This window comes from Coccinella septempunctata, chromosome 2 (genome assembly GCF_907165205.1).
Source record: "Coccinella septempunctata chromosome 2, icCocSept1.1, whole genome shotgun sequence".
Classification (NCBI taxonomy): Eukaryota; Metazoa; Arthropoda; class Insecta; order Coleoptera; family Coccinellidae; genus Coccinella; species Coccinella septempunctata.
In genome coordinates, this window is record NC_058190.1 from 1,011,459 (window position 1) to 1,033,450 (window position 21,992).

The following is a 21,992-nucleotide window of genomic DNA, read 5'->3' on the forward strand; positions in this document are numbered from 1 at the left end:
AAGGAATTCTTGGAAGAAAGAAAACTGACAGTTAAGATAAATGAGACGAGCTCTTCCTGGTTCTCCCCAGAGCAGGGCACACCACAGGGTTCACCACTGTCCCCGTTCCTCTATAACATATACTGCAGCGACATATATAATGCACCCAGCCAATCGCAATACCTTCTACAGTATGCTGACGACACAATAGTTATTTCACACGAAAAAACAGAACAAAAATGCCTGATAGGCCTACAACTCTATACAAACAGTCTAGTTTCCTGGTTTCACAAATGGCGACTTCAACCTAATCCAAGCAAATCAAAACTGATAATATTCAATCATAAGATACGTCCAAATTCACCAACAATCCAGATTGAAAACAACATCATATCACCATCTCCATCAATAAAATACCTAGGCATACAAGTAGACAACAAGGCCAATATGAAATTGAATTCCAACATAGCCAAAAAAAACACAATAGCAAGAGCTAAACATTTCAGATGCCTCACATATAACGACCAAGGAATAAGTTTGGAAAATTCCATCAAAATCTACAAAACCATCTGTAGACCAATTTTAGAATATGGACATCCACTATATACAAACGTTGCGGACTCGGTAATGAGAAATATAGAAGTAGGTGAAAGATCAGCACTAAGAATTATAACTCGACTGAGACACCCACTTAATAAACTCCACAACCCATCAAATGAACTATTATATGAAAAAGCCAACATACAGCCAATCAAGGAGAGACTAGAGAAACTGAATAGAAGATTTGCACAAAGATTGAAAGAAATAGAGGATGTTGAAATCATGTTCCACAAGGACCCCCCGGTAACTAACCCACACAGAAAATTTCCAACTCGAAGTGTGATGGACAGACTATCTGAGATGCAGTGAAGAAACTGAAATAGAATGAATTTATTTTTTTTTTTTTGTATTTTTGTAATTCACTAGGCTGAAGGACTTCGGTCGATGGCCAATAAAGAACGGTTATTATTATTTATTATTATTATTATAATTGTATCAATGTATTAAGATGAATAGCCACAAATATGCGCCAGTTCTCCTGCTTATTGCTTATTCATGTCAAATTTTTGTTCGAAGGTGAAGTTCATCTTGATTGAAACTTCCTTTAATTTCTTTTACTTGTATTGATGCAAGATGATTTTTGTTGAAGAATTTAACATTCTTGTAATTATCTGTTAATTCCTTCGGGAGGTACCCATTCCTAACCACTGCATCATATGCATTTCATCTTCGGGTTAATATTTTTGAAATCTACAAATGATGTAAGCCAAAGAAGATAACGAGCATTAACTTTCCTCAAGCTAGTGCATATTATGATATTATACTGATCTCTTGTATTTTCCATGCAAATAACTGGATTTGGTATGCCTTCAATCAGTTTGTATAAACTTCATATATATATGGTTTAGTTAAAATACATAAAAGTAACAGACCCTTTAGACCGGTTATTTCTTGCTGTAATTCACCTACGTTCAATATTTCAAAATTTTTAGTCAGTGTTTTGGATGGAATTAGATGTAAGTTCACCTATTCCCTGAAAAACTCGTTCACTTTGGTTTCAAATTTACGAGATATCGTAATTCCCGACGATTACGTGTTGGTTAGCTTTGATGTGGTTTCGTTATTTACAAACATTCCTCAAGGTTTAATTTTTGACCTCGTTGATGAACATTGGGAGGATTTGAAAACCCATACTCAGATTCCAATAACGACAGTTAAAAATATTATTCAGTTTATTTTCTTGAACAGCTATTGTACTTATGATGGTTTATTTTATTCCCAGATTAGAGGTTCTGCTATGGGAAACCCAGCCTCCCCAATTTTGGCTGAGATGGTCATGAATAAGGTGATTTCGTTTGTTTTGTCGAAGATTGACTTCTTGATTCCGTTTGTATTTTTTTATGTAGATGACATTATTTTATCCATTCCAAAGGATAAGGTTCCACAAGTCCTGCAAGTTTTCAATAGTTTCCATAGCAGCCTCCAATTTACATATGAGTTAGAGAGTGATAACCGAATCCCGTTTCTGGATGTTCTTCTAATTAGAGAGGGCAACAAGATTATCACTGACATTTATAGAAAACCGATATCATCAGGTAGAGTCTTACATTATGACTCAGCGCACTCGAGAATTCAGAAAGTTATGATAATAAAATCGATAAAGCACAAAATTCAGAATTTATCGGACGAGTTGTTTCACAAGAAAAATTTCGATGAGCAAACTTTATTTCTGATGAGGAATGGTTACCCTAAAAGTTTGATACATAAAATTTTTTATTCTTCTAATGTTGAACCTCCACCGCACACGTTGAATAATGTTGACGAGTCCCATAATAATGTCAGAGTCTGTAAGTTGATTTATGTACCGAGGTTGTCCGAACAACTCAAACGATTAATGAAAGATAGTACAAATCGTGTTATTTATTACTACAACAAAACTGTTCGGTCTATTTTTTCAAAGCTTAAGGATAGGGATCCGAAGGAGAGATGTTCTGGGGTGGTTTATAAGATCAACTGTAGGGATTGTAGCGTGTGTTATGTCGGGCAAACAGGGCAATATTTGGGCAACAGATCTGCCCAACATGAAAGGGATTGCAAGAATAAAAAAGAATCCACAGCATTATCTGCTCATGCTTCATCATCCAACCACAATTTTGATTTTCAGAACGTTGAAATTTTGGGTCGGGAGAACAACTGGTTTAAACGTTGCTTTAAGGAGATGATTTATATAAAAAAGTTCCCAAACACAGTTAATGCACGTACGGACGTTAGTACGTTGAGTGTGGCATATTCCAACTTGATTCCAAAATGTTGAAAGCCCAGTTAAATATTTGGTCGTTTCGTTACGCCACTGTACAAGTGTCATGCTGTCTCTCGTGTTTCCGTTGTGTTTGTAGATCGTTTTTCTTCCATTCATTTGAATTCTGCGTTTGATGTGTCATGACCCCAAAAAAGCAAACATACATCGATGCCTAGATCCGGTAGAACTCGTTTTCCCGTTTTATTTTCATATTTATGACGATTTTCTGTACATGAAAATATTGAAATTTTTTAATATTCTGACAGTGAGTATTTTTCCTTTTTTCCTTGGCCTGTCTTGCTATACAGTTGTCTTGCTCAGTCTGCTTTGATGTTTAATGTTGTTTTCGGTGTTTTTATATTTTTTTATATTCTATTCTGTATTTGTAATGTATTAGATTGATAATTTTAGTAATTTATATGTATATTATGCCATCATATTTTCATATTATCCATGTCACTGTTTATAACATAATTTTCCATTTTTTAGCCTGAAGAAGGCACAATAAAGTGCCGAAACGTCGTGAAAGAATAGTTTCTTGTGTTTGTTCCTTGGACCGATATTTCCCAACTGTAAACTTCATATATGTTCGTCACATATTTTCCGAAGAGATTCGACATTGCGATAAAATACGTAATAACAGAAACGTTTACGTAGAACGGGCAACATAGCGTTGATTTAAAACCCAAAAATGTTTTGACAAGCTTCATAACCTCACATCTTCGTACTATACAGAGTGAAATGTGTCAAATTTCCATGGCCAACCGACTGCTAAAATAAAAGTGAATGAAGTATATATAATTATAATCAGTATATCAAAGTATTAAATAGCCATAAATACGAGCAAGTTGTCCTGTTAATTGTTAATTCACGTGAAATTTTTGTTTAAAGGTAAAGTTCCTATTGCCTTGAAACTTCCTTTTGACTTCCATTGATGCAAGATGATTTTTTGTTGAAGAATTTAACATTCTTGTAATTATTCGTTAATTCCTTCTAGACTCTAGAGATACCCATTCCCTACCACTGTATCATATGCATTTCACCTTCGGGTTGATTTTTTTTAAATCTACAACTGATGTAACTTCTTCAACCTTTGGCCAAAAAAAGATAACCAACATAAAATCTCCTCAAGCTACTGCATATTATGTGTCAATAATTCAATTTTCTCCCATAGCAAAATTAAATATATTTAAAAACTAATCTCTCGTATTTTCCATGCAAACAACTAGATTTGGTATGCATTCATTAAGTTTGTATAAACGTCTCATTACTGAGACTTTTACGTAGAAAGGACAACATAGCGCTGATTTGAAACCAAAAAATATTTTGACAAGCGTCATAACCTCACATTTTCGTACTATACAGAGTGAAATGTGTCGAATTTCCATGGCCAACCGAGTGCTGAAATAAAAGTGAACGGATTATATATTTACAATCGTTTGTCAGATATAACTGAAAATTTTATTTCTTTATGTGTTTTCAACCGAGCCGAACTGTAAGAAATGGTATAGGAAAAAAGTGTTTCTTTCGACCTCAACAATCTTCGGTTGAAATAGCTATGCAAGTCAGAGACTTGCTTGTGGAGATGAAAAAAAATACTAACCTGTATAATTTGACACTAGGCTACTCGTAGAAGTTCCAGACATACTAGACGTGCCATTCACCTTCGATTTTGCAAAGAGTTTCGCATAGGAATGTACTCGACGTGAGTTATACACTGAAAAAAAAAAAATTAAGTATGCACCAAAATAGCAATTGTTCATTTTTTCCAAGTACCTTGATACAAAATCTGGTTTATGTCTCGCATGATGGCCTGCGGATGTTTCCTCCTGTCGGCATCCAAGAACCAACACTCTTTCATCACGTGGTAAATATTATCGGGACACGGTGGCGGTTTCGGCAGGATTTTACCGTTTTTGTACATCTGAAATTAGAACTCCTTAGAAATGAAACGGACGGAGCTGCGTGGAGGCGATAAAATCTTACCTCTTTGGCATCCATGGGGCTCATCAGGTTGATATCTTCTCCGTAGGTGAATATCTCGAATAGGGTGGTCGCGAATGCCCAGACATCGGCACCGCTGGACCTCCTTGCGTAATCTAAATTCGAATAGCATTCTACTGGTATCCAATGGACCCTAAACACGAAGAGAAGAAAAAGTGTTACAATATTTTTAGTAGTTGAGAGTTGTGTTACTCTGATGAGTACGAATATGTCTGAAACCGCGGTCAGAAACTGTGTACTTTTCATCGATGGAAACGAATTTTTAACTGACTCAAAATTTCCCACGCCTGTCTCCCAGAAGAATCATCGTAGATCTAAATATGATACGCATTCTAAAAGAGAAATTATTCGTGTATTCTCTTGGCTTAATGAAACAAAAAGCCAATATAAACTTCAATTTATCTGCCGACGTTTCGTAAAATTTATTGACATATTCACAGGCCTAAATTAAAAACAAGAAACACAGTGAAGAAAGGAATCAACAACAGAAATAAACAACGGAAATAGATCAATCAAAAATTGAGGAACCACAATGATTAACAACAAAATCCAACAATAAAAAAATTAAAAAACCGAACAGTCTGAATATGAGTTATTACAATGAAAAAGTCTAAATAATGAACAGAAAAAACTATTGGAACACTATTTAAAATATGTCAACAATGTTGAATATCATCTTCAGGTGGCGACGTCACTTCATATTCAGTCTGTTCGGTTATTTAATTTTTTAAATTTTTTTATTGTTGGTTTGGTTGTTAATCATTGTGGTTCCTTAATTTTTGATTAATCAATTTCTCTTATTTATTTCTGTTGTTGATTCCTTTTGTTGTTTTTGATTTTAGCCTGTGAAGATGTGAATAAATTTGACGAAACGTCGGCAGATAAATTGAAGTTTATATTTGCTTTTTGTTCCATTTAGCCAAGAGAATACACGAAGATATCATTCTTGGAACAACTAATTTAACCGTCTTTTCTGGATTGGTTTCCATACACAGGGTGTGGATAATATGGAGCCTGCGGGTAGAGGACTCTATGGCGGTTTAGAAGAATATATTTTACTTTTAGTAAAAGTGCCTTGGTTTTCGAGATATTGAAGTTTTTCGAAAATTCAAGAGAATTACACTCTTCGCCACTCGTTTTGCAGGCAAGACTTCAAATGAAGGAATTTTTTCAAACTGTATTTCCTGGATAGATGATCTATCGAATGTAATTCATTATTTTTGAGGCGCATGAATAGTACTTCATGAAAAAAAGATCTAACTCAACTTTTCCGTTTTGCTTATTGTTTTTTCAACCGTGGTGTGAAAAATAATATAATTACCTGAGAGTCAATGCAAGAAAAAACATGCCCGTTTTATTGAGATTCTGAAATGGTATAACTCTCTGTATTTTCAGCCTTCAATACAACATAAATTCCTATTGCAATCAGTTGAGGCCTAGTTTAATGTAAACACTGTTTCTAAAATTTTTAGCAGCTAAAATAAGAAATACAATCAAAATAAAGCAATCATCTATAAGAAGGTATAGAGCATGTACTGAAGCTCATGGTGGCCTCTTAGAGCATCTTTTGTGAAATTTAATTCAATGAAACGATACTCATTTTAAAATTGTTGATATGCAATAAAGTTATGATTCATTAGAAAGTGTAGACTATAGAGCATGTATCAGAACTCATGGTGGGCAATTTAAACATCTTTTGTGAAACTTTGTTCAATGAAACGATATTTTAAAATTGTTATTTTGTCCTATTTTCTTTTATTATTGAACCCCAACGTTGTGAAATCAATATTATCAAATTAATTTCAAGTTATGAATTAAATTTCAACATTTTTGTTACAAAGGTCTTGACTCAATGTAATAGGAATTAATTATTACCTTTTTTTCTTAATAACAAAACTGCTAAAATTCACTTCGTTACTTGAAATTCGCTTAAAAACTATTAACTTTATAACTATAATGAAAGAATACGAGAGAAATTTTTTTTAAATATCGTTCAATTGAATCGAGTTTTACAAAAAGTGTTCAAAGTGGGCATCAGGAGCTCTACTAGATGCTTTACAACTTCTTATGAATAATTGCTTAATTCTGCTTGCAAGTTTCATTTCAGTTTCCAAAAATTAAAGAAAAAGGCTTACATGAAACTCTGCCTTGACTCATTGTAATAGAAATTTATTTTGTATTTAATGTTGGAAACCATATTATTTTTTTTACACCACGCTGAGTTGAACTAGATTGATAGATTTTTCGTCTGATGAAGGAGTCTGATATAGACTTCGTTACCACTTAGAATTATAATTTCAACGTTATTTATTTTGAGTTCATTGTCAGGCAACAATTTTTTCTAGTTAATTTGCTCCTGACAAATTAGTGCAAGAATTTACGCAGGAGCAAATCGTTGATTTCATTTTAATTGATTTTGTTTCAGAGATTGGGAGTGAAAACCCTAATAAGTTTATTAAGAAACAAAAAAATTGAGTTAGATCTTTTTTTTTGAAAAACTATTCATGCGACTCAAAAATAATGAATAAAATATCCAAGATGGCTGAGATACAACCCGACAAATTGAATTTCAAGTACGGGACTGTGGAAGGCGACTCCGGCTTCGCAAAAACGAAACAAAACATAAACATATGGCTGGACAATAAATAGTTCAGTACCAAGTTCATCGGATTAGATGCATCAGGTCACTTTTGAGAGAATCATAATTGTTGTATCGTGCAATTTAGGGTGAAAGAAAATGTAAAGAATCAAGGCAGTTTCTTGAAAGTGCTTATTTTAGTTATGTTGAAAAAGTGCTGTGATGTTTCCCCATTTCATCCCATTTTTAAGACGATTGTTGGAATGTTCGAACAAGTTCGTGATGCCCATTGTGAAAAAATTCGTGAATAATTTAGACGAATTTTTGGTGATATTTTGAAGTATTATTCTATTTTTTACACTTGTGTCCTAAGTCTCTTCTGTCAGTTGGCATCGAAATGAGCCATTTAATAAAGTAAGGAAGTGTAAGTTATTGAAAAATAATGAGAACAATTAGGCAATCCTAAGTTTCCTTTTTTATTTCAACGTAAATATCGAACAATATCCCAAACGAAACCACATGGTCGAATCAGGTTTTTTCCCACTGCTTTGCGATAATTCAGCTAACAAACGGTCTCCATCAATAAAATACCTAGGCATACAAGTAGACAACAAGGCCAATATGAAATTGAATTCCAACATAGCCAAAAAAAACACAATAGCAAGAGCTAAACATTTCAGATGCCTCACATATAACGACCAAGGAATAAGTTTGGAAAATTCCATCAAAATCTACAAAACCATCTGTAGACCAATTTTAGAATATGGACATCCACTATATACAAACGTTGCGGACTCGGTAATGAGAAATATAGAAGTAGGAGAAAGATCAGCACTAAGAATTATAACTCGACTGAGACACCCACTTAATAAACTCCACAACCCATCAAATGAACTATTATATGAAAAAGCCAACATACAGCCAATTAAAGAGAGACTAGAGAAACTGAATAGAAGATTTGCACAAAGATTGAAAGAAATAGAGGATGTTGAAATCATGTTCCACAAGGACCCCCCGGAAACTAACCCACACAGAAAATTTCCAACTCGAAGTGTGATGGACAGACTATCTGAGCTGCAGTGAAGAAACTGAAATAGAATGAATTTTTTTTTTTTTTGTATTTTTGTAATTCACTAGGCTGAAGTACTTCGGTCGATGGCCAATAAAAAACAGTTATTATTATTATTATTATTCAAACGGTCTAGGGTCGTATTAATATCTATGTTTTTTTCAACAACACAAATTTTAACAAATGCAGTTTCAGGTTGGGACCGATCAGCAGTGTTTTTGGCAATTAAATTAATTTCATTATTATTTTTATTAAGGCAAATAGTAATGGTGGACCTCCGGCCTACTAACTAAACTACTAAACTCACTCATTTGGTCCATAACTGGTATGTATCCCAGGATCCATCAACTTCACGATGAAAGCATTGGTATCGTGGCTGTGCACCATCAACTTGCGACATCTTATGTTGCCGTGAACAATTCTTCTCTCGCTCTGAAACAAAACATTCAACGTAAGAATCACCAACTGAACTCCATTGGCGAAAAGAAAGGCAAATCAGTCATGCCAGATGAATCCATCTTGGAAGGCGCACAAAACCGAGCGCTTTCTGAGAGTTTATGTTGTTAACACTATCCTAAGTTGTCGGTGTACTAGCTTTTCGATACAATCGTTTTGTTTTGGTCGAGGAGTTAGGTTAACTGCATAAACTTTGATTTTGGCTGTTTTCGATTGATTCTTGTCTGTCACACTCATATTTCATCCATTTTCACAATCAGTTATTTCAAGAACTATCAAATTTTCAAAATAAAAAGTTCTGTCCCGATAATGTTCCCAAATATTATTATAGTAAATCAGGCACGAAATTTATGATTGCTTCGTTATTCCATCATTTTGAAGACGAACGTAATAATGTTCATCTCTTACAGCTATAAGTATCAAGGATCAATTATTTCATAATTCACTATAAGTTTCAAATGTGTACAAAAGTTTCATTACTTATTTCTTGCTCTTGTGTACGCCCCTGACTAGCTCCGGGTGGTCACGTATAGTACCCCAATTCTGCGGTACGCTAATTGACCGAAGCAGCAGCCCCACTCTCAGTGTTTTCCGAAGCGGAAACCAACACATTTTTCTTATAATTCTATTTGTTAACTCTGTTGAAGTAACTTCTCATTGTTCTCATTTAGATTTATTGCAACACCTTTTTAACTGATCACTTGATCAGAGTAATATTCTTTCAAGTCGACTCAGTCAATTCTGGTGCTACTTTGTTCAACTCCAAAGGTAGTGAGGTGTACTCACAGTCTTCTAAAAATTATTAATTTGACCGTTTTCATGTTTTTTTCATTTTGATGAAATGAGTCCACGTGATTATTTCAGAATTTTCAAACAGATTTATAATCTTTACTAACTTCTCTAATATGGTCTAACGGTCAGTAGTAAGCTATGAAACTGGTTGACAGTGTATCGTTCTGGTAACACCCCGGAAGGTCTCCTCTGGTAATCGTGTAATCTCTCAATTGGTATGATCTGTCCATTAAACTTTAAATTCTCATAGAAATATTTTCATATTCATTCATCCAGCTCGATATAAAGATTAGTTCTCAAGCCTTCTGCTCTTTTCGAAACCAACGATTAGTGATTTCCCTCATTAGTACTCACATTTTGTACATCTCATAATTTATCAATTGTATCTTCTATTTTTCTGATAAACGTTCGAAGTCTTCTCAGCCAATTCTGGTGCCAATTTGTTCAGTTCGAAAGGTAATGGACTCAAAGTCTTCTCAAAATTATTAATTTGACCATTTTCATGTTCTATTCATTCTGATGAAATGTGCAAGATTATTTCAGAATCTTCAAAAAGAGTTATAATATTTACTAGTACCGCTCAATATGGTCTCGTACGAGGCCATTCGATTAAATGCTTTCTTAGGAATATGTATTTTATGACATTTTATAATTTACATAGATTTTCAGACTTCCCTAGATTTTCCCACATAGAAATGGGTATGTAGCACAAGAATTGAATTCTCATTGATATTGAATACTGATTTATTTTCTCCTCATGATCATGTCTTTTATTCGAATCAGTTCATTTCATTTCTCAGCCAACTCTGTTTCGCTCAATTACATAACTAATCACTGTTGTCGAGTTTCAGATGAAAGAATCCTAATGTTCTCCAGGGTGGACCCTGGATTTAGTTGATATCCTTCAGAACACGATGTCCACTTCTCAAATATGGTTCAACAGTCAGGATACTGTTTGATAGTTCCACTATGGAAGGCCTGCTTTGGTAATCATGCACACTCAATTGGTATGATCTACTCATTTTAATTTGTATTCTCATTGATACATTCTCATATTAATTCATCTTGCTCGATACACATGTTAGTTTTCAGCCTTCTGCACTTCTCGAAAGCAACGATTAGTGGTTTCTCTCATTAGTACTCTCATTTTGTACCTCTCATAATTTGTATCTTCCATTTTTCTGATAAACGTTCAAAGTCTTCTCAGCGAATTCTGGTGCTAATTTGTTCCATCGAAAGGTAATGTACTCAAAGTCTTCTCAAAATTATTAATTTGACCATTTTCATGTTCTTTTCATTCTGATGAAATGTGGAAGATTATTTCAGAATCTTCAACTAGATTTATAATATTTACTAGTACCGCTCAAATGATATGTTCACACGAGACCAATCGATCAAATACTTTCTTAGGAATATGTATTTCATGACATTTTATAATTTACATAGATTTTCAGACTTCTCTAGATTTTCTCACATGAAAATGGGTATGTAGCACAAGAATTGAATTTTCATTGATAATGGATACTGATTTATTGTCTTCTCATGTCTTTTATTCGAATCAGTTTATCTCATTTCTCAGCCAACTCTGTGACGCTCAATTACATGACTAATCATTATTGTCGAGTTTCAGATGAATGAATCCTTCCGCACTTCTCTAAACCAACGATTAGTGGTTTCCCTCATTAGTACTCTCGTTTTATATATATCATAATTCATCAATTGTATTTCCATTTTATGGAAGGACGTTCTAATCGTGCTTACTTGTAAGCAGTCCGTCTCTGTAAATGTTGTATTCCTCGATGGATTTTTGCACTCTTCAAGAGCAACGTTACTCATATTAATTCTCCTCATATTTGTACTATAATTATTGCTCAAATCACATTTAATATATTGATCTTTCGTTGAGGACCAGACTTAGACAATTTAGTTTCACCTCTTGTCCTATTTCACTATTACAACTCAGTCTTCTTATTGAAATTCATTATTCTGACCTTCTGTTTTCTGATGGAATAAAGAGGCTCTCACAATCAATTTTTCATTGATTGCTCTGTCACTATAAAGGTTATGTTAATTTTGAATTTATCGAACTTTCTCAAAGTCTAAGTCTGACTTCAAGTGACTCCTCATTTGAACTACTCTGGATTATCTTTGCTTTTAGTTGAATTATTTCTCTCTGAGTCTATAGATGCTGTTAATATTTGTTTTTATTACTGTATTAGGTTCATGCAGGTGACTTATTCATGTCACCTGATGATTGTGAACGATATACAATGAATGTTTTTACAATACCATCTCCAACTCAATTATCTTATCATACAGTCCACTATTCTTTTTTTTTTTTACAAAACCTTAATACCCCCCATTTCGAACACAGTCTGACAACGATGTTTAACTCCGTCATTTAATTCTCAAGACGGACCAATACAAGCATAGGATGAATTTAGTCAAGTGAAACTTTGACAGAGAAAAACTTACCAGATACCACAGAGCCGACGCCAGATTACTAGCGGCCTCTATCAGATCTTCAGTCTTGAGCATGTTCCTATTCTTGCGGAGATAAGTGTTCAATGGACCCAGCCTAAAATACTCCATCACCATGGACACGTTTGGCGACAGCGTGATCCCGTATATTTTGACGATACTCTTGGATTGAAGAAAAGTCCAACTTCCGGCCAGATCGAGGAAATTCTGAAAAAGATTCTTATAAGACGTTAAGGCGACGCTAGTGTGGAGATCGCATACCTTCAGGTACTTCTCGGAACAATCCTGCTTCAGTAGTTTCATGGCGACTTCGACTTTTTTGGATTTTTCGATCTTCCACATGCACCTATGGACTAGGGTTATACCTTGGGAACCGTGTTTCCTTTGTACTGAAAAAAAAATACAAATCGTTAGTTTATTCGCCTGTACATGATGAAGGATGTTTTCGAGGGTGAGTCAGAAAGGTACAACGCATCAAAATGAATTATTCTGTGAAAAATCACAGGGTGATTCACCACGATGACTTATTAGACGTTTATGGGGAAGTTATCACAAAGTCCATGAAATTAGCAAGCTTCGACATGTTAGTTTTCTCCCAAAAATTATTTTTGGATGGACGATTTCATGTCAATTTCAACAGTATGTCAATAGGGCGTTTCAAAAAAAAAAATTATTTTTCTCCAAAAAAGCTCAAAAATTTCGTTCAACTGCCAAAATAGGCCTCTGAAAATATGAGCCCTCAATATTAATGTTTAGGTTGTCCGCATCACTTTTTCCGATTTCCCATATTAATAACACAGTAAATTTTTTTTTTCTTCTGATTTCTATAACTTATGAACGATATTCTGCATTGTAATATCTTTTCTATATTATGTAAAGACTTAAACGCTCTACAAAAAGAGTCTGATGTCATTTTTCGATAAATGAAAATTATTCTAAATCAAATGGGTGTAGTTCATCTACATCCCCTTTTGACTATGTGTAGATAAACTATACTTCCTCTACACTGGTGTAAATCAAATCGAGTTTAGAAAAGTGCTACTTTTTATGCAAACGAAAGGACCTAAAGTTTTACATTGAAACACTTATACAATGGAAGGTTAAGTTGCAATTTTTTTTAATTAACATTCTTCGCTTTGTCTTATTTTGAATATCTCATATTTTCATTTGATTAATCAAATGAATACATTTTTATTATCTGACACTTACTGCGAACTTATGATACTTTCAACAAACTTTTTACTTCTTTTTTGAACATTCGAAATCAATTCATTATGAAAAATATTAAGAAACCATTATTGTTTGAATGTAACGTAAAATCCTCCTCGAATTCTCGAATAAATATTGTTTCCCCAATTCTATCATATGATCGTGTGTTTGCTACCGGCCGGCCAGCTCCAAGAAGACAATTTCACCACGGTCAATACCATATATATGAAAGGAGAGATGGACTGATTTCACACCAAGTATTATAGATTATGTTTTATAATCCTTGATTTCATCATTTCATAATACTTTTATATTTTGTTTCTATTCTGAATGTTTCAAGGATTCCTTCTCTAGAAGAAAAGTCAGTGAAAATACCCGGCCAAGAAAATTGACGGCTAGAGTACATAGAGGGGTGACTAAAATATTCTGACATAGTTTTTTGTTCCTACTGAAGCTACGAGGATCAGAAAGAACAATTCAGTCTACGATGAAGCGCATCATCAGTTTTCAACTTAGAAATGTATTCATGAAAATTTTGTTTTGTTCTGACAGCCCTAGAACCCCACCTCCAACGCTTAAAATGAACCGATATTCTGTTTGCGATGGAGCGCATTTCTATTTCTTTTTGATAGCCCTACAGCTCTAACTTCAAGGATCAAAACAAACTTGTATTATGTCTACAATCGAGAGCGCATCTCCCTTTTTTTTTTCGAAAATTTAAAATGACATTCCAAGAAAATTGATGTAATGTGTGCATGTGGTAATAAATTTTCTTTGCGATTTTAAATTCATTTTAAATTTTCAAAAGAAAACGGGAAACGTGCTCTCGATTGTAGACATAATACAAGTTTGTTTTGATCCTTGAAGTTAGAGCTCTAAGGCTATCAAAAAGAAATAGAAATTTTTCTGAGTGAATCTGTTACATTCCTTCACCAATTCTATTGGCCAGCCATTTTACACATTCGAAAAGATATGAGGAACATGCTCTCCATCGTTGACAGAATAGTGGTGGTTCATTTCAATTCTTGGAGCTGGGGATATTTTATTCATCCTTCTATTTACTCTATCCATCAATATTCCTGATTTCAAGAGTCGTTCTTGAAACTGGACAACCGGGAGTTGAAATCACTATAGTGTATAAATCGGGTTGATTGACTTTTTCGCTTATGATTCTTTTTCAATTGATTTGGTGGTAAAAGATGGATCCGAAAATCCGAAATGGTAGGGATGGGCAAACGTGAAAAAAATATCGATATATATTGTATCGATATTTCTCGACAGTATCGATATATATCGTGAAAAAATATCGATATTTCGATATATCCATATATTGGAATATTCGGGATGAAACAAAGATTTGGAAGTGTTATCAATATCTTTATTATTTGAATATATCGGTTTAACGATATATACAAAATTTGTGGTTACCCATGAGCTTTATTAAAATATTCGGAATGAAGCACAGATTTGGAAGTGTTATCAATATTTTCATTATTTAAAATACAAAACTGATATCATTTACTATTTTAAGTGCAAATTGCACGTGCACTCCTTTTCTTTTCGTTTAGAACTCCTGTCACAAAGCGTAACAATGATCTACCCGTACCGTAGATATATTGAACTCTATGGGAACCCATAGAGTTCAATGCGTAGATACGAAGGATTGAACTTAAGTTAACCCAATACACCACTCATTGTCGTGGTCGTTATACTACACACTAAACATATCAGATCAACGATGTGCGACACATGGAAAAATATAGAAATTTGATACTTCGAAATAAATATCGATAGTCGATAGTATCGGAATTCGAAATATCAACGATATTTATCGATTATTTTTTAGAAAAATATCGATATTTCGATATATCGATATTTTTCGCCCATTCCTACGAAATGGTAGATCGCTGGGCTTACTGATTATAACTAATGTCAGCAGTAAAGGCTATGATTATTTTGACAGTCTGGTAAGGACGCTGTACTTCTGACTGCTGACGTCACTTAATTCCTAAGATAAACCAAGTCTATACTCCATTCACTTTTATTTTAGCACTCGGTTGGCCATGAAATATTTTTCTTAAGTTTTTGTAACTAGAACGTAGTAAGGTTGGCACTCATGAAAAGTCGTTAATGTCATGAAAGCCGTTGCCACAACTAATATCAATTAATAGCACAAAAATGCCGAAAGTGATTGATTAAAAAAAAGAGAGGATAAGGTTTCAGAAAGTGCTGTTTAGAATTCAGGTCCGCTCATTCAAATAGTAGGTAACCCTGATATTCTTATATCTACAAAATATATCAGACGGTAGCGAACATATTCAATGTAAGTGAATTTATTTAATGTTTCATCTGAATCTAAACGATTTATTTTTGAGCTGAATGTTTCCACAATCAGAAAGATTGTGGATGAATAGGATGACAAAGAATTTCCTTCTATTGGAGGACCCAAAAAAGTGGTGGCATTTGGATTTTCTATGAATGTTATCAAAGAATAAGTTCCAGAAAATTAATTTTTCCATTTTCATTTGTTTTGTCCTATACATTATACAAATGTTCTAAGGGATCAATAAATATATAACTATTTTTATTATATCAAAGTATTAAAAATAAACAGCTACAAATACGAGCCAGTTGTCCTGTTAATTATTAATTCATGTGAAATTTTTGTTAAAAGTTCCACTTGCATTGAAACTTCTTTTAATTCTTCTGATTGCAATTGGTGCAAGATGATTTATGTTGAAGAATTTAACATTCTTGTAATTATTCGTAAATTCCTTCGACAGATACCCATTCTCAACCATTTCATCTTCGGGTTAATTTTTTTTCAATTCTACAACCTTTAGTCAAAGAAGATAACCAACATTAACTCTTCTCAAGCTGGTGCATATTACTTATATGTCAATAATTTAATTTTCTTCCATAGCAGAAATATATTTAAATACTGATCTCTTGTATTTTCCATGCAACTACAACTAGATTTGGCATGCCTTCAATCAGTTTGTATAAACGTTCGTCACATATTTTCGACTTCATATTCTCCGAAACGATTCGACATTGTGATAAAATAAGTAATTACTGCGTTTGCGTACAGCGCCATATTAACGAGTGATCTAAAAATCGAAGATAATAGAATGATGGGAAACGAAGCGACTAAAGTGACGTGAGCGCCATATGTGCTTCAAATGTGTTTCTTATACCCCACGACTATTTTAAATATTAATTTCAGGGCCATTTGCAGAAACAGATGCTTCATATTTTCCGAAGTGATTCGACATTGCGATAAAATACGTAATTACTGAGACTTTTACGTAGAACGTACAACATAGCGCTGATTTAAAACCCAAAAATGTTTCGACAAGCGTCATAACCTTACATTTTCGTACTACACAGAGTGGAATGTGTCAAATTTCCATGGCTAAAATAAAAGTGAATGAAGTATACACACATTATTCAGTATATTCTGAATGAAATCATACAACATCAAACTTAAACTTTATTGTAACAAATCAACAAAGAATCGTTCACAATCTACGGTTCCTCTTGTAAGACCTCTTCTTGATCGTGAAAAAGGCGAAGTATATGGCCAGACACAACGTGACCAACACCACCGAACTGGAAACGATCACGATCAACGCCACCAGCACGTTCCTCTCGCTCTTCAACCAACCGAACAGCGGCCTAGTCAACTCGTCCTCCAGCAGGTTGGTGTACAGATTGGGCGCCTTCATCACCAGGATCTTCTCGTAGTTCGTGATCCACGAGAACCCCAGATCCTTCTGCTCGACCACGCACTTCCAATCGCCCGTGAAGTTGCGTCTTAGACGCTTGAAGGTGTAGGTGTTCGCCGCCGACAGGGTGACGATGCCGTAGTCTTTGTAGGTGGTCTTGTTCAGGAGCAGCTTGAGGCTCAGGTCCGAGTAGACGTAGCCGAGAACGACGGTCTTGCAATTCAATTTTAGACTTCTGGTGGCCCTGGTGATGAAGGTGTGGGCGATCGGGACGACGGCCAAGGCCACGATGCGTATGATTAGCTGTTTTTTATTCTTCTTGTACAAGGTGCAGACGTACAGACCTGAAAGTCACGATGAGAATGCCAAAGAATCCAAGCAAGAATGCCGGTCTTGGTCGAAGGAACGGGAATATAAGCAAACTATATCCTTTCAGCCAAAGGTTATGGAGAAGGAAGATGGGATACGAAGAGACTACATACAGTGACCTTATATGCAGGGTGAGTTTTTGTCTCGTACAAATATACTAATTGACAAAGAAACTGCAACACCCAGAAGGGGTCTGTTTAAATTTTAAATTTGTTTTGGTTCACAAATTTTTTTGTTGATGTGTTTGTTCAACGCGGTTATCTATATACTCCCCAACACGTCTTGGCATTGATGCAAGAAGATTGTAACGGCTTTTTCTCGGGGTTCTCGAGCGCCAGCTATTCTTTAAGGGAAAATAGCAAACCTACCCTGGTAGCTGCGAGCCGAAGACAAGGTTCCTCGGTGTCTGGGGTGTTAGCGACAACCAGTGAAAGTCAAAATCAACGTACACAAATTATATTTGTCGACTCGTACAAGGAAACACGAATGGCACTATTATAAAATTCGTACAGTGGAAGACTCGAGATCAGTGAATTTACAGGGCACAACGGACGGATCGAAACAGGATCCGATCTCAAAACGTTATACGGAGTTCACGGACGTGTTCGCCACCAAGAACCTAAAACGCACACTTAACGGACAGGTATCGGACTTCAGACAGGTTAGGGTATGAAAAACGAAGACACAGAATTACGACGGCTCACCCTTAGGCGCGTTCGGCACTCCCCGGGTATCCACACCAGCAGAGTGCTTCCCTAACCGTAGGGGTGAACACGGGAACGAGCGGGAGAATTCTAGGAAGGGTAGCCACCCCAAAGTGCCTTCTGTACCCCCCGGATATCCACACCAGCAGTGTACGTTATTGACAGTAGGGGTGGAACTCAGACTCTGGTATAGGAAGGGTGTAGACGGAGACTGCAGTTCCAATGATATATAAAAAAAACCCTTTCATTACAAGATGGTCTATTTCTTCTTGAGGGTTACTATCCCAAGCTACCTGTACTTCATGACTCAGAGCCGTCAAAGTCCGTGGGGGCTGAGGTAAATTTTCAAGCCTTCTACCCATGATGTCCCAAACATGCTCTATGGGCGAAAGATCGGGGGATCTGGGCGGCCATGGCAAGAGATTCATATGGGTCGCTTCAAAAAAGTTCAAACTAACTCTGGCAACATGAAGTCGAGTCTTATCTTGCTGAAATATTGGATTCTCAAGCCGGTTAAGGTAAGGGAGAACATAGGGCTCCACTATTTCTTGAAGGTAACGTAGCGCTGTCATGTTACCTCGAATAAAGACTAAAGGTGACCTACTTCCATGTGGAATAACACCCCATACCATAACGCCTTCTGTCCGGTGTACATGACGCTCAACATCAAAACGAGGTTCACGACTTTCTTCTCAACGTCGTCTTACCCTTCTTCGGCCATCATGTGCACTCAAGGAGAATCGAGATTCATCAGAAAAGAAGCCCTGATGCCATTCCACATTCCAATGTTGTCTTTCTCTGCACCACTGTAATCGTTGCCGGCGATGCTCAACCGTAAGAGGTAACACAAGATGGGGTAGATAATGCTGCAGTCCAAAAGACTGCATTATCAAAGCACGCTTGACAACATCTCATAACAGTAGTTGGATTTCTGTTCGTACGGTTAGCGATTTCTCGAAATGACAACCCCGCCTCTTGAAAATTCACTAAGCTGGCGATAAATTTCGCGTACACTTGTTCTAGGCATTTTAACAACAACTAAACATCGACTTTGGATCTCCTCGAACAGCTGGTTTGTTGTTAGATTCAAAAAATTTGCAAAAATTGACTACAATATTTAAGTAACGAAAAATGTTCATTTCAAAAAATCTTCCCGATTTTTTTTCCAAATTTCAATCATCTACTCTTTGCTATACTATATATGATTCATCAAAGAAAAATTGAAATTTAAACAGCTCCTTCTGGGTGTTTCTTTGTCAGTTGGTACATTTTAACGGTAGATTCTTGAAAACGAAAAATATATTCTTTTCCTATACAATTTTTTGTATTCGTCCTTGTTAAAAAGATATAGCCATTTTATGTTTTCATAATGCACTATGCCACCCCTGGAAAAACAAAATTATCTTCAGAATAACAAGCTACATCTATGACAGTACACATCTGTGAATCTCTAAAACAGAGTTGCATTTAGACAAAGTACCCAATTTTTTAAATTCTACAGATACTTTTCAATTTTGGAACATCAAATTACAAGAAAACGGCGCATTCAACGAGAAAATATGCCGAAAACTTACATTTTAAAAAACGTTCGAATATTCATTAGAAAGCGTCTCACTTAGTTTCAAGAGTTGGGTTCTTTGAATTTTTGTTATTTTTATGGTACGAAATGGTCATAATGAGAACACTGGGAGACGTGGGTGGTATCTTGTGTCCGAAAAAAGATTCATCAAATAAATGATAAATGAAAAACTATATTCCGAAATTCCTTTCATTCGATAAAACCTGTAATGAAAGGGTAGTTTTCCGGCAAATATACCCCCTCATTTTAGTATAATCTTTTTAGTTTCATTTTAGTAATTTCATTTTTGAATTAATTTTGAGAGAATATTTTCAGTTTCCAATTCAGGAACTCACGACATCGTTCGGAATTGTAAACATTCCGCACCGTTTTTATTCCGTTTTCAGTTCTGAAAAACGATGTCGCACCGTATAAAACATCCTGAATTGGAAGGTAACCAAGTTTTTTGTTCGCCAGTGCAGATAAGTCGAAATTAAGACGTCTTCATCGACTCAAAATTGAACGATTTTCGACAGCCATGGCACAAATGATTTCCGCACCCCCCCCCGTGGTTATAAAATCAGGTCGCTTCGCTTGGTATTGACTTACGATTCACTTACGGTTGACTGCCCGAGTGCGAACTGATAATTCTGCCTTTTTCCATCGATCAAAGAAATTCGAGTTTTCGTTCAGTTTAGAATTCAGAATATAATTTGTTTTTGCTTTTCTTTTGTTTCTTTTCGATTTGGGGTGATTTTTTTTTTATTTACAAGTGCAAGTGGCCATACCGAAACCATAGGTAAAATGACACTCCGTCTTTTTTTTTATATTATTGGAACTTCAGCTTCCCTTTCCACCCTTCCTATACCCCAGTTTAAGTACCACTCCTACTGCTATTAAAGCACCCCGCTGGCGTGGATACTCGGGGGGTGCATAACGCACTTTGGAGTGGCGATAAACTTCCTTCATCCCTTACTACCCCGGTTTAAGTTCCACTCCTACTGCTGAAGCACCCCGCTGGCGTGAATGCTCAGGGGGTGCGGAAAGCACTTTGGAGTGGCGAAAAACTTCCTTCATCCCTTACTCCCTAGCTTAAGTTCCACTCCTACTGTCGAAGCACCCCGCTTGCATGGATACTCAGGGGGTGCGGAAAGCACTCTGGAGTGGAGAAAAACTTCCTTCATCCCTTACTCCCCCGGTTTAATCCTACTGACGAAGCACCCCGCTGGCGTGGATACTCAGGGGGTGAAGAACGCACCTAGGGGTGAGCTGTCGGAAATCTGTGCCGTCTTGTTTCATCCTCTAACCTGGCTGAGGTCCGATACCTGTCAGTTAAATGTGTGTCTTAGGTTCTGGCTGGCGAACACGTCCGTAAACCCCGTATAACGTTTGAGATCGGATCCTGTTTCATTCCGTCCGTTTTGCCCTGTAAATTCACTGATCTCGAGTCCTTCACTGTATGAATTTTATAATAGTGCCATTTGTGTTTCCCTGTTCGAGTCGACAAATATAATTTGTGTGCGTTGATTTTGACTTCCACTGGTTGTCGCTAACACCCCAGACACCGAGGAACCTTGTCTTCGGCTCGTAGCTACCAGGGTAGGTTTGCTATTTTCTCTTCAAAGAATTGCTGGCGCTCGAGTACATTGAGAAAAAGACGTTACAAGTGACATTATTCAACTAAAAACTTAAATCTTTTTATGGTTTTTCAACAGCCTATATAACAGCCAGTATCTTTTAAACTGATCCAATTCGAAAAAAAAGCTAATTTTGTTTGTTTCATATCAATCAATCAACCTTTATCTTCCATAAGACAATAATTACATTGTATCGGAAACGTCAAAATTATTAAAATATTCATATAATATGTAACAAATACACAGAAAATATGTGACAAACTTCAATATGAGATTTTAAAAAATGCATTCGTATTTAAGATAACGAAGTTGTTTTTCTTTCACCCTTAGTACAAAAGATTTGAAAAAAAAATGTATATAGCATCGTATTCCCAGTGAAAAAGTGCCTGTAGTTACTATTTAGTCGTTTTTAGATATTTTCGAGAACGAAGAAGTAATGGCACATTTTCGAAACCGACAAAATATCAAAATTTTGTCATATTTTCAATACAAATGAAGATATCGTGAAGAGGTTTCCAATAATGGATATTTCACGAAAATCGAGCCCAGGACTCTTCTCAACGTTTCTACCTAGATATGTGGAAACCTC

General features: G+C 35.6%; 2 protein-coding genes across 2 annotated transcripts in view; both read right to left on the minus strand.

Annotated features, from left to right (window-relative positions):
* LOC123308513 (tyrosine-protein kinase hopscotch) overlaps window positions 1–21,992 on the minus strand; it is an 84,283-nt gene that overhangs the window by 16,576 nt on the left and 45,715 nt on the right. The window contains exons 7-12 of the mRNA XM_044891207.1: window positions 12,460–12,587; window positions 12,193–12,405; window positions 8,777–8,901; window positions 4,805–4,955; window positions 4,595–4,742; window positions 4,422–4,535 (exon numbers count right to left, since the gene is read on the minus strand). Of these exons, the coding sequence (XP_044747142.1) occupies window positions 4,422–4,535; window positions 4,595–4,742; window positions 4,805–4,955; window positions 8,777–8,901; window positions 12,193–12,405; window positions 12,460–12,587 (879 nt within the window). The remainder of the gene's footprint in view (window positions 1–4,421; window positions 4,536–4,594; window positions 4,743–4,804; window positions 4,956–8,776; window positions 8,902–12,192; window positions 12,406–12,459; window positions 12,588–21,992) is intronic.
* The window catches only part of LOC123308512, a 45,089-nt gene continuing 39,984 nt past the window's right edge, over window positions 16,888–21,992 (minus strand). The window contains exon 9 of the mRNA XM_044891206.1: window positions 16,888–17,479. Coding sequence (XP_044747141.1) covers window positions 16,929–17,479 — 551 coding nt within the window. The 3' untranslated portion in view covers window positions 16,888–16,928. The remainder of the gene's footprint in view (window positions 17,480–21,992) is intronic.